The following is an 11,983-nucleotide window of genomic DNA, read 5'->3' as shown; positions in this document are numbered from 1 at the left end:
AAATGTGAAAAATATTGTTATTTTTGCAAAATTGATGCTCTTTTTTTTGTTTATAGCGCAAAAAGTAAAAATCGCACAGGTGATCAAATACCACCAAAAGAAAGCTCTGTTTGTGGGAAAAAAGGACGTCAAATTTTTTTTCAGATGCAAGTTTGCAGCTTACAGGAAAGACTTCTCAGACAGGTTCTCTGACTTTTCACTCACAGAAAGCGCCCGGAGAAAGCAATTTAAAAAATTGTCCACCCTGAATTTTTGCATTCTTTCACCAATTATGCAGTTAAAAGCTCATCTGGTCAGTGCTGAGGGCTAATACAGTTCTGGCATTGAGTGGAGAAGACATGGCTGCACAGCAGGAACAGGTGAGCAGTGTGTGAGTGTACAGTGTGTGTGAATTTGCAGTGTGTCATTAGGACAGCAATGTGTCACTGCGTGTGTAATGTGTCACCAATGACTTTATTCAGCACAGAGTTTTTACTTCTTAAAGGGGACCTGTCATTCATCCTAATATTATTATTATTATTATACAGGGTTTATAACAGGTTGCGCAGCACTTAACAAAATGAAGGCAGACGTTACAGTTACAATACAATTTGGTACAAAAGGAATCAGAGGGCCCTGCTCGTTAGAGCTTACAATCTCAAAAGGAGGGTCAATTGATACAAAAGGTAATAGCTGTGGGGGATGAGCTGATGGAGAAAGTCAAACAGTGTATTAGTTAGACGTCGGGTAGGCTTCTTTAAAGAGAAGGGTTTTCAGGGATCGCCTAAAGATGGATAGATTAGGGGACAGTCGGACAGATTGGGGTAGAGCGTTCCAAAGGATGGGAAAAGCTCTGGAGAAATCCTGGAGGCGAGTATGGGAGGAGGCGACAAGGGAGCTAGAGAGCAGGAGGTCTTGGGAGGACCGAAGAGAGCAGCTAGGTTGCTATTTTGAGATCAGGTTAGTGATGTAGCTGGGAGCAGAGTTGTGGATGGCTTTGTAAACTATTGTTAGTACTTTGAATTTTATTTGTTGGGTGAGTGGAAGCCAGTGAAGGGATTGGCAGAGAGGGGTGGAGGACACTGAACGGTTGGTAAGGTGGATAAGTCTTGCAGCAGTGTTCATTATAGACTGAAGGGGGGGTAGTCTATGTAAAGGTAATCCAATGAGGAGGGAATTGCAGTAGTCGAGGTGAGAGATAACAAGGGAGTGAATTAAAAGCTTGGTGGTGTCGTTGGTTAAAAAGGGGCGTATTCTGGAGATGTTGCAGAGCTTAAGGCGGCATGATTTGGACAGGGATTGTTGGATGTGGGCCTGAAAGGACAGTGCAGAGTCCAGGGTTACCCCTAGCACCCTGGCATGTGCAGTGCTTTAAGTGGCCCAAAAGAGGTGCTGGTACTCTATTATAGCCTATACATTTTGTCCCCCCCCCCCACCCCACATCAGGGTCCCCACAGAGCACCCCCCCCTGGCCCGGGCTGGGACTCCGGAGCAGGGGGACTCACTGGTGGTGACTGGTCTGGCTCTGGAGTGGGAAATATTCTGGGGGGGGGGCAATTGAGGGGGCAGATGTCCAAAATGAGCGTACTGGTATGCTAAGGCGCACGGAGAGGTGGCGGTATGCTCAAGAGCCATATTTGGAAGTGGCGGTACTGAGTACCAGTGCATACCGGCCCACTTAAAGCATTGGGCATGTGTGAAAGGACTGATAGTTGTGCCATTGATCCTGACAGAGAATTCAGGGGAAGGGGCACACGTAGGAGGAAATATTATGAGCTCGGGTTTAGATAGATTCAGTTTGAGGAAGTGGTGAGACATCCAGGCTGATAAGTCTGTTAGTAGATCAGTGATGCGGGAGGAGACTGATGGGGTGAGCTGAGGGGTAGAGAGGTAGATTTGGGTGTCATCAGCATAGAAATGGTAGTGGAAACCATGGGAGGCTGTTAGCTGACCCAGGGAGGGAGGTGTAGATTGAGAATAGTAGCGGTTCAAGGACAGAACCTTGGGGGACCCCAACAGTAAGAGGAGTTGCAGGAGAGTAAGTGGAATTGTAAGTGACACTGAAGGTGCGGTGAGATAGGTAAGATTCGAACCAACGGAGAGCGCAGGCACAGAGACCAAGCAAATTGAGTTTTTTGAGAAGGAGGGGGTGATCAACTGTATCAAACGCAGCGGAGAGGTCCAATAGTAAGAGTACAGAGTAGTGACCTTTGGTTTTAGCTGTTAGTAAGTCATTTGTGAGTTTTAGGAAAGAAGTTTCTGTGGAGTGCTCCCGGCGAAATCCAGACTGAAGGGGTTCAAGAAGGTTATTCAATGAGGTGCTTGCTCAGTCGGTTGTAGACTAAACGTTCAAGGAGTTTGGAGGCAAAAGGGAATAAGGAGATGGGTCTTAAGTTATTAAGATTGGTGGGGTCTAGTGAGGCTTTCTTTGGTATGGGAGTGACTAGCGCATGTTTTAGAGAGTTGGGGAAGATGCCAGTGGAGAGGGAGAGGTTGAAGATATGAGTTAGAGTGTAGGATAGAGTCAGAGGGTGACCGTAGTATTTGAGAAGGAACAGGGTCCAGGGGGCAGGAAGTTAAGCGGGCGTTAGAAAAAAGTTTAGTGATTTCCTGTACAGTAGTTGGGTTAAACAAGGGAATTATTGATTGTTCAGGAGGACAAGGTGTGTAAGGCGAGGGAGATATCTGTAGTGTAAAGATCTCGTCACGAATTGTATCAATCTTATTTTTGAAATGATTGGCAATCACTTGGGCAGTGAGTAAGTTAGCGGGTGGAGGTAATGGAGGACGAAGTAGAGCGTTGAAGATAGAAAAGAGCTGACGGGGACTGTGTGAGAAGGTGTTAACGAGAGCGATAAAGTAGGTCTGTTTGGCAGTGTGGAGGCAGGAATTAAATTTTTGGAGGGCAGATATATATTGGTTGAAGTCTTGCTGTGACTTAGTCTTATGCCACAGACACTCAAGAGGGTGGCTATATTTTTGAGGCTTCTGGTATTGTCTGTCTGCCAGGGTTGTAGCAGTCAGAGCCTGATTCTGTGTGTAGTGAGAGGGGCCAAAGCATCCAGGGTTGTTGACAGTGAACTGTTGTAGACAGAAGTGGCCAGGTTGGGGCAGGACAGGGATAAGGTGTTGTAGAGACAATCTGTAGCAGAAAAAAGAAGTGAAGCGTTAAGATGGTAAATGTTTCTACATTCCTAATAACAAGTAGGTCCCACTTTTGTCAGCAAAACAGCCCAGACCCATAGAGGAATGGATGCCACTAGACCCAGGGGCGTAACTACAGAGGTCGAATGAGGTACTGAGAACAGAGGAAGAGGTGTGTGGATGGGGGAATGAGGTGCTGAGCACAGAGGAAGAGGTGTGTGGATGGGGGAATGAGGTGCTGAGCACAGAGGAAGAGGTGTGTGGATGGGGGAATGAGGTGTGTGGATGAGGGGGGGTGAGGTACTGAGAACAGAGGAAGAGGTGTGTGGATGGGGGATGAGGTGTGTGAATGAGGGGGGATGAGGTACTGAGAACAGAGGAAGAGGTGTGTGGATGGGGGGGGGGGTTAGGTGTGTGGATGGGGGGGATGAGGTGTGTGGATGGGGGAATGAGGTGTGTAGATGAGGGGGGATGAGGTGCTGAGCACAGAGGGAGAGGGGTGTGGAGGGAGGGGGGTAGGGTTAACCCCTATAAAACTGAACACATATGAATTACACAGGTTCTGGGGCTGATCTGCATAAAATAGCCCCAGAACATGTGTAATTCATATGTGTTCAGGTTTAAAGGGATAAGGTGGCAGCCCTGGTGGGGGAGATGAGGTGCTGAGAACAGGGGGAGATGGGTGTGGATGGGGGGTAGCTGAGCATAGAGGGAGAGGCGTGTGGATGGGGGGGTTGCTGAGAACAGAGAGAGCGGTGTGTGGATGGAGACGGGGGGGGGGGGGTGAGGGGGCATGATGTGCTGAGAACAGAGAGAGAAGTGTGTTGATGGGGGGATGAGGTGCTAAGGACAAAGGAAGAGGTGTGTGAAATGAGGGGGGTGCTGAGGACAGAGGTATGAGGGGGGGGGGTGCTAAAAAAACAGAGGGAGAGGTGTGTGGATGGCACAGGAGGTGGGCTGTGCACAGAATTGTCCTCCTCCATCATAGGCACACATGCAGGTATTGTCTGTAGCAGTTGCTGGATTTTATCTCCCTCTTCAGTTACTCCTTCTTTCTGTGCCCATTTTCAGGTGGTGTCCCTGCAGGGGAAGGTATGCCTGGTGACCGGAGCCAGCTCTGGGATTGGGGCTGGAACTGCCATTCTTTTTGCTGGTCTGGGGGCCCGACTGGCCCTAAATGGAAGAAACCAGGAGAAGCTGCAGGAGACGGCCCAGCGCTGTAAAGAGATCTCTGGCCTGGAGGTGGCGTGACATGTCATATGTACTTTGCATGTTTACCATGTGTGTGTCCTTTCATTAGTGCTCCTCATCTATTCTCTATGTGTCACATTTATTAGTGTCCCCTCATTTCTTCTGTAAGTGTTACATTTATTACTGTCCCTTTATTTTGTCCTGTGTGTGGGACATTTATTACTATCCCCTTCTGTATATCTCATTCATGTCACCTCATCTCTCATCCCACTATGTCCTTCACCAGCCTTGGTTATCAGACGTTATCTTTTTTCCTCACAGCCCCTCCTGATCCCCGGAGATCTGACAGATGAGAAAGTTGTCCAGCAGATTGTAGAGGAGACCGTCAGTCACTTTGGGCAGCTTGATGTGCTGGTGAACTGTGGGGGGATCCTGGCAATGGGGGCGGTGGAGAACACCACGTTGGAAGACTATGACCGTGTGATGAACACCAACGTTCGGTAAGAGGAAGGACTCATTCAATTTGGTGAAAGGGTGGTATGTGGTTTGGGCCATTGAAAACATTACATATATGTGGACTTAAATATTTACTAATACCCCAGAAAGAGTCAAAAGGGGACCAACCAAGGTCCGCAAAGCCAAAAAAAGAACCCCAGAGAGTTTCAGAGCCAAGACAGGTCTCACAGAGCTTCATAGAGCAGAGGAGAGCCCATGCAGGATTGAAGATCTGAGAAAGGCCACTTGAAGGGCCTACAAAGGGCTCAAAGTGGAGATAAACTCATCTGAGAAGGACCTCCTAGAGGCAAGAGAGTCAAACCTCTCTAGAGTCCTGAGAGCCTAGAGTTCCTGATCTACAAACCAGCTGTGCCCATTATGGGGGGGGGGGGGGGGTTCCCACCATCCTTGTGCTGAGTAGGCAGTTAAGCTCATCAGACTCCCACTATAACCTTAATACTACCCTTGGCATTTCACTAAACAATCAGACACAGAAAGGGACTTTCCAGTATTGTGTTGTGAATTTTAAATTCAGTTGCATTGTTAATCTGGTTGAAAAAAGACACTAGTCCATCCTGTTCAATTAACAGAGAAAAGCTAAAAAAAAAAAAAAAAACCTCCATATACACTATCCTATACCCACAGTTGATCCAGAGGAAAAAAAAGAAAAAAAAAAAAAACAATAGAGCATGACCCAATTTCCTAAATTCCTTCCTGATCCCCAAATAAACAATTGGATATTCCCTGGATCAACTTACTTCTAAATATTAGTATCCAGTTATATTCTGTGCATTAGGAAAGAATCCAGGCCTTTTTTAAAACCATCTTTTGGGAATATATTCCACATATTCACAGCTCTTACTGTGAAGAAGCCTTTCCATATTAAGAGATGAAATCTCTTTTCCTCCAGACGTAAAGATTTCTACCTTATCCTCTGTAATGACCTTAAAGTGAATAAATCTAAAGTTCTTTATATGAACCACTTATATTTTTATACATGTTGATCATATCACTACCCCCTCAATCTCCTCTCTCAAGAGAGAATACATTTAGTTCCTCTAATCTTTCCTCATAGCTGAGCTCCTCCATGCCTCTTATCAGTTTTGTTGCTCTTCTCTGCACTTTCTCCAGTTCCTCAATATCCTTTTTGAGAACTGGTGCCCAAAACTGAACTGCATATTCCAGATGAGGTCTTACTAATGTTTTGTACAGGGGCAAAATTATATCTCTCTCTCTGGAGTCCATGTCTCTGTTATACAAGAAAGGACTTTGCTTGCTTTGGAAACCGCAGCTTGGCATTGCATGCTATTATTAAGCTCATGATCTACCAGACCACCCAGATCCTTCTCCGCCACTGACTTCCCCAGTTGTACTCTCCCTAGTATGTATGATGCATGCATATTTTTAGCCCCCAAGTGCATACATTTATATTTATCAACATTAAACCTCATTTGCCACATAGTTGCCCAATGAAACAGTGCATTGAGGTAAGATTGTAATTTGGAGACATCCTGTAAGGAAGTTATTATACTGCAAAGCTTGGTGTCATCTGTAAAGACTGAAATTGTACTTTTAATCCCAGACCCGATATCATTTACAAAAATTTTAAAAAGTAAGGGTCCCAACACTGAACCTTGGGGTACACCACTGATAACTTTACACCATTCAGAGTAAGAATCATTAACAACTACTCTCTAAATTCTGTCTTTTATCCAGTTTGCAATCCATTTACAAACAGATTTTTCCAGGCCTGTAGGCTTTACCTTACACCTTAGCCATGTGTGGGGAACTGTGTCAAACAGTTTTGCAAAATCCAAGTATCAAACGTCCACAGCCACCCCCCTGTCCAAGGTTTTGCTCACCTCCTCATAAAAAGAAATTAACAGCACTAAGCTGGAAACACCAAGAGGTTGCACATTCATGTACTGAGTTCAATTTCCAAAAGAATCCACACTGGTTCAAGAATTATTTGTAATAAGCAGTTTATGGACAACATATCCAAACAAGTCCTGCCATTTTTTTCCTGTTATTACCTAGTGTCACCACTACATGTCATAATACACAGTCACATCCTAACAGAAGTTGTTGCTTTAACCTTTTCTGTTCCAGAATAGTGTGGTTGTTCTCATTAAATTTACATTTATAGTTTTCTCATTTGTAAGGGCTCTTTCACACGGTCCGCCTCTGTAGGCGGATCCGTGCTGCTCAGCAGGGGATCGTAAACACAGATCCCCACTGAGCAGGAAGGTGACAGCTCCCTCTCCACTCTGTGTACGGAGAGGGAGGTGTCAGAGCCCCATGCATCTCTATGGGGGAATCGGATGAGAGCGGACCGCCTGTCCGCTCTCATCCGATCCCATCCGATCCCTTGGACGGTTGGAAAATAGGGTTTCCATCCGTCCAGATTTCACGGACAGGATCGGACATGTCTCCGCTGACATCCGCTGCCCCATAGGGATGCATGCAGCATCCGATCAGATCCGCCTAAAAAACTGCCAGGCAGATCTGATCGGAGCGCTTGTGTGAAAGGACCCTTAGGGTGTAAATGTTTTAATCTATGGGCATTTATTATTTTCTTAGACCAGCTGTTGGGGTTTATTATGCTCTGATCATTTTTGTATCCTTTTAGATTATACACAACAGGAAGGCTTGGTTCACACTACGTCGCTCCGACTTAGGGGGCGACCTGTGAAGTCGCGTGCAGCGCGACTTCGGCGCGACTTGCACGGACTTCATAAAATGTCTATGCAAGTCGCTCCAGGTCGCCCCGAAGTAGTACAGGACCCTTTTTCTAAGTCACAGCGACTTGTGTCGCTCCTATTAGAATGGCTCCTGTACCAGTCAATGGACCGCGACAGTGCGTGACTTGTCAGGCTGACCAAGTCATCTGACAAGTCGGACTAGCGTGAATGGACAAGAAGTGAGTGCATATTGTAAAATAATCCATGTTATCTCTGCACTTTCCCAGGTCTCCTTTCTATCTGTCCCACCTCGCAGTGCCCCATCTCATCAAGACTAAAGGAAACATCGTCAATGTATCCAGCATCTTAAGCCAGAGATCGGTATGAGTTTTCTCTCTCCTCTATAAGAAATAGATAAGGGCTGCAGAATACTATTTTATTTGTTTTCTGAGTGAGATACAATGCACTAACACACAGTGCACTCATTGTGCTTCTGCATCTTGTATACTTCACATCCTTCTTTCCAGCAATACATACATATCCACAATTTTTTACATTACAAATTTTCCAACTCCATTCATGCTTTACACAACATAGCTAAACTGCATAGCCCCATGGATGATACCTCTTTCTCTATTATGGTTTAAAAGCTTGTTGTTTGATTATGTAGCAGGTTTTCTAGGCATTGAGCCTGATGTGGGTCTGCTATGGTTAACGGTGACACCTTCAGCCCATTTAAGCTGAATACCCAAGTGTGAGATTTGAGACAATGACCATTCCGGCATCTTTGGTTTGTTTTGTTTTTTTTTTATATTGGGGATGGGAGAAGGGAATGAGTGGATACTCCTCTGGCTCAACTAGGTACAACTGGGACACTTTGCAGAAAAATGCCTGTTAGAGCTGTCTTGACGCCAGCTGGATGCCGACCAACGCTTATTGGCGCTTGAAAAATACTATCTTGCTGAACAGTACTAGAACTTGACTTTTAACACTCCGGTTAACTCAAAAGATCCTGGACTGTAGTGAGACTTAACTCTTGACACTCTGGTTTGCTCAAAAGTCCTGTAAACAGCTCCCTTCGGCCCTTCACTGACTGAGGTAGCTCCTTGTAACTGCTTGTGCTGCTGCAACTCTCAACACTGTACACTGCACGCTGTACACTTTAACTCTTCAGGGCCCAACCACTGGCGCCCCCTTTACACTTTAGGGTCCTCTCACCAGGCACCCCCTCTAAACTTCAGGGTCCTCTCACTAGGCACCCCCTCTGAACTTCAGGGTCAACAACGGCACCCCCATTACCTCTAGCTAGCTCCTGGATCCCTTGGACCTTCACCAGAGCGTTCCCATCTCTGCTAGGTGGACCCCCAGGGGCAGTTACAGTACTCACGAACTGGGAATGCTTTCCTGGTACTGGACCCCTTCTACTCCGCTGGTCCCCGGATCCTCTTTGCAGCTCAGCTCAGCTCTCTGTCCCCTCAGGCAAGCCGCCCGGGACCCGATCCTTCTGACAGGAGGAGAGACAGCCGTACTCTCCCTCCTGGGACTCTGCTTCCCGCCAAAGATGCTGCGTCATGCGCTCCCTTCAAACTTATACTCACTCTCAGAATCCTGTGCGGCGGAATCTGCCTTTCTGGGGTAGATACAGGCCTGAATGTGCCACTGATTGGGTTTCCTCCACCACCCAATGAGAACCCTCTCATGGAGCCAGTGGGGAGACTCCCCAGCCTCAGTGGCCACACCTGGGAGACATGACAGACCAGCTGAAAATCATGGCCCTGCTGTTAGGCAGTCAAGGCCCACTATACTTTGCCTAGCACCTACCTTGTAGGGTGCTACAATTAAAAATCTACAGATTAGAGTGAATAATTAACGGTCCTGGGCATTGTCACATGGGGGGTGATGGCGTGCCTGGGATTAGGCAAATAGCCTCTTGCATATTGGGCCTCTTGCAGTAGTCCTTTACCTCCATGGCAGTTTTCTTTTCCCTTTGCCTTCCTAGGCAGTGCTACTTTCCCTGTTTTCTCCCCATCAGTGCTCCTCTCCCTTTGTTTCCCCCGGCAGTGCTCCTTTCCCTGTGTTCTCCCTGGCAGTGCTTCTTTCCATGTGTTCTCCCTGGATGTACTTATTTTCCCTCTGTTCTCCCCAACAGTCCTTTCCTTGTGTTATCCTCTACAGTCCTTCTTTCTCTCCAGCAATACTCCCTTCCCTATGTCCTTCCCAGCGGTGCTTCTTTCCTTGCCTTCTCCCCAGCAGTAATCCTTCTTCTGTGTTCTTTCCTGGCAGTACTCCCTTCCCTGTGTTCTGCTGTTACATACCTAATAGGAGACTGAATTGACAAGGTCAGCCTCTCTGTTATCTCCCGCCCTGGCCCCACTGAGGATGAGACAGAGGGTTGCGAGGGACAGGAAGGACATGTCTGTGTCTGGACAGTGCCTGTTGGGTTTTTATTGCAGAACCTGCAGCTGGAAATGCGACTCCAAGGAGGCTGTGGAACCAGAGGAGCAGCAACAGCAGTAGTGTGCAGAGGACTTGTCCAAACTAAAGGGGCACTCCACTTATGCTGGTGGTTCAGGATAGGCAGCCTGTCAGGACACTGGAGACTGGAACACTCAGCGGTGTACAGAGCTGGTGCAGCAGACAGCCAGGCAAGCACTCAAGTAATACCGGGAGCCTGGATCAGAGGCAGAAGCAGGGTCTCAGGAATAGCCAGGGTCGTCAACAGGCAAGCAGCGGGGTACCAAGTCATGAGCAGAGCCAGAGTCTGGAACGGAGCTGGGTCAAGGGTAAATGACAAGACCAAAGAAGAGTCCAGTATCAGGTCAAGAACACGTCAAGTCAGTAACAGGGAGAACATGCAAGATCAATCAGGACACAGGGAATAACTGAAGATCAGTCAGCATAGGATATGGGAATGAGCTCCTTTAAATAGCCCATCTGGTGCCAACAGGGATTGTGCACGTGCCTTTTAGCCATTCTTCGGGAAATACCATGAGCATGCGCATATCTATGCACCAGACGTCTTACAGAAATTCCCTGACACATGCCCAGCACTATTCCTTTCCCTATGCCCTGCCTAGAAGTACTTCTTCCCTGTTTCCTGGCAGTACTACTTTCCCTGTTTTCTCACTGGCTGTACTCTTTTTCCTGTGTTTCCTGGCAATACTCCTTTTCCTGCTCTCTTCAGCAGTACTCTTTCCCCCATGTTCTCTTTGTCTGTACTCCTTTCCCTGTGTTTCCTGGCAGTACTCCTTTATTCTCTTCAGCATTACTCCTTTCCCTGTATTTCCTGGCAGTACTCCTTTATCTATCTATGTTATACTTGGCTGTACTTCTCTCCCATGTTCTCTGTGCAGTATTGCTTTCCCTTTGTTCTCCCCAGCAAAGTTGAAGTAATCACATCAATCATCTATCTGCATTGGACATTACCATATGATTAGCTATACACATGTACTTGTGACAGTGTTAGGCCCCGCCACTATGTGAATTTTGGTAGAAATGACACGGGATTCTCAGGGGCAGTTTGAAAACCTCCAGCTTGTGGACTGTAAGTGGAGAAAGCTCTGTTTTTAGGTTTTCTACCAATTTGATAATCCCAAATCGGGGCCTGAAGTTTGAAGGTTCTGAAGTTTTTTGGGTGTGAAGGAGCCTTTAATCCTGTGTCTTCGCAAGACACCTGCAGCCTGTTTGAGTGCACAGGTTTGCAGAGTTGTTATAAGCCTGGTCGTTAGGTGTTCCCTTTTTTCCAGGTATGTGGTTTATTGGGAGCTCAGTAAACCAGCATAACCTATCCCTCCAGCTAGTGGCAACAAGAGGTCCTGGACTGGCTGCTTTTTCATTTAATGCTGTGAAATGTTAATAACAGACATCTGTTGTCAAACAAAATAGTTACCCCTTCAGGGGGGGTACAGTGAATTATTTGAAAGTCAAACATTTCTGCAACGGTTTACCTAGAATGGTTTGAAACAGTTTACCTGGAGTGGTTTGGAACAATTTACCTAGAATGGTTTACCTAGAATGGTTTGGAATGGTTTACCTAGAATCATTTAACATCTTTTATCGAGAATGGTTTGGGACAGTTTACCTAGAATGGTTTGGAATAGTTTACCTAGAATGGTTTGAAACAGTTTGCCTAGAATAGTTTGAAACAGTTTACCTGGAGTGGTTTGGAACAATTTACCTAGAATGGTTTGGAATGGTTTACCTAGAATGATTTAACACCTTTTATCTAGAATGGTTTAGGACAGTTTACCTAAAATGGTTTGAAATGGTTTACCTAGAATGGTTTGGAATAGAACTGCTTGCCTAGAATGGTTTGGAATGGTTTATCTAGGATGGTTTGGAACAGTTTCCCTAGAATATTTTGGAATGGTTTGCCTAGAATGGTTTGGAACAGTTTGCCTAGAATATTTTGCAATGGTTTACCTAGAATGGTTTGGAATGGTTTACCTAGAATAATTTAACACATTTTATCTAGAATGGCTTAAGACAGTTTA

General features: G+C 46.2%; 1 protein-coding gene across 1 annotated transcript in view; it reads left to right on the top strand.

The window, feature by feature from the left end:
* Positions 1-304: 304 nt before the first annotated feature.
* The window catches only part of LOC309558208 (3-oxoacyl-[acyl-carrier-protein] reductase FabG-like), a 33,488-nt gene continuing 21,809 nt past the window's right edge, over positions 305-11,983 (top strand). The window contains exons 1-4 of the mRNA XM_082261227.1: positions 305-359; positions 4,195-4,365; positions 4,636-4,814; positions 7,778-7,871. Coding sequence (XP_082117353.1) covers positions 339-359; positions 4,195-4,365; positions 4,636-4,814; positions 7,778-7,871 — 465 coding nt within the window. The 5' untranslated portion in view covers positions 305-338. The remainder of the gene's footprint in view (positions 360-4,194; positions 4,366-4,635; positions 4,815-7,777; positions 7,872-11,983) is intronic.

Source organism: Pelophylax lessonae (genome assembly GCF_965119305.1).
Source record: "Pelophylax lessonae genome assembly, chromosome: 6".
Taxonomy (NCBI): Eukaryota; Metazoa; Chordata; class Amphibia; order Anura; family Ranidae; genus Pelophylax; species Pelophylax lessonae.
The sequence above is the reverse complement of the archived record's forward strand: the minus strand, read 5'-3'. Positions and strand labels throughout refer to the sequence as shown.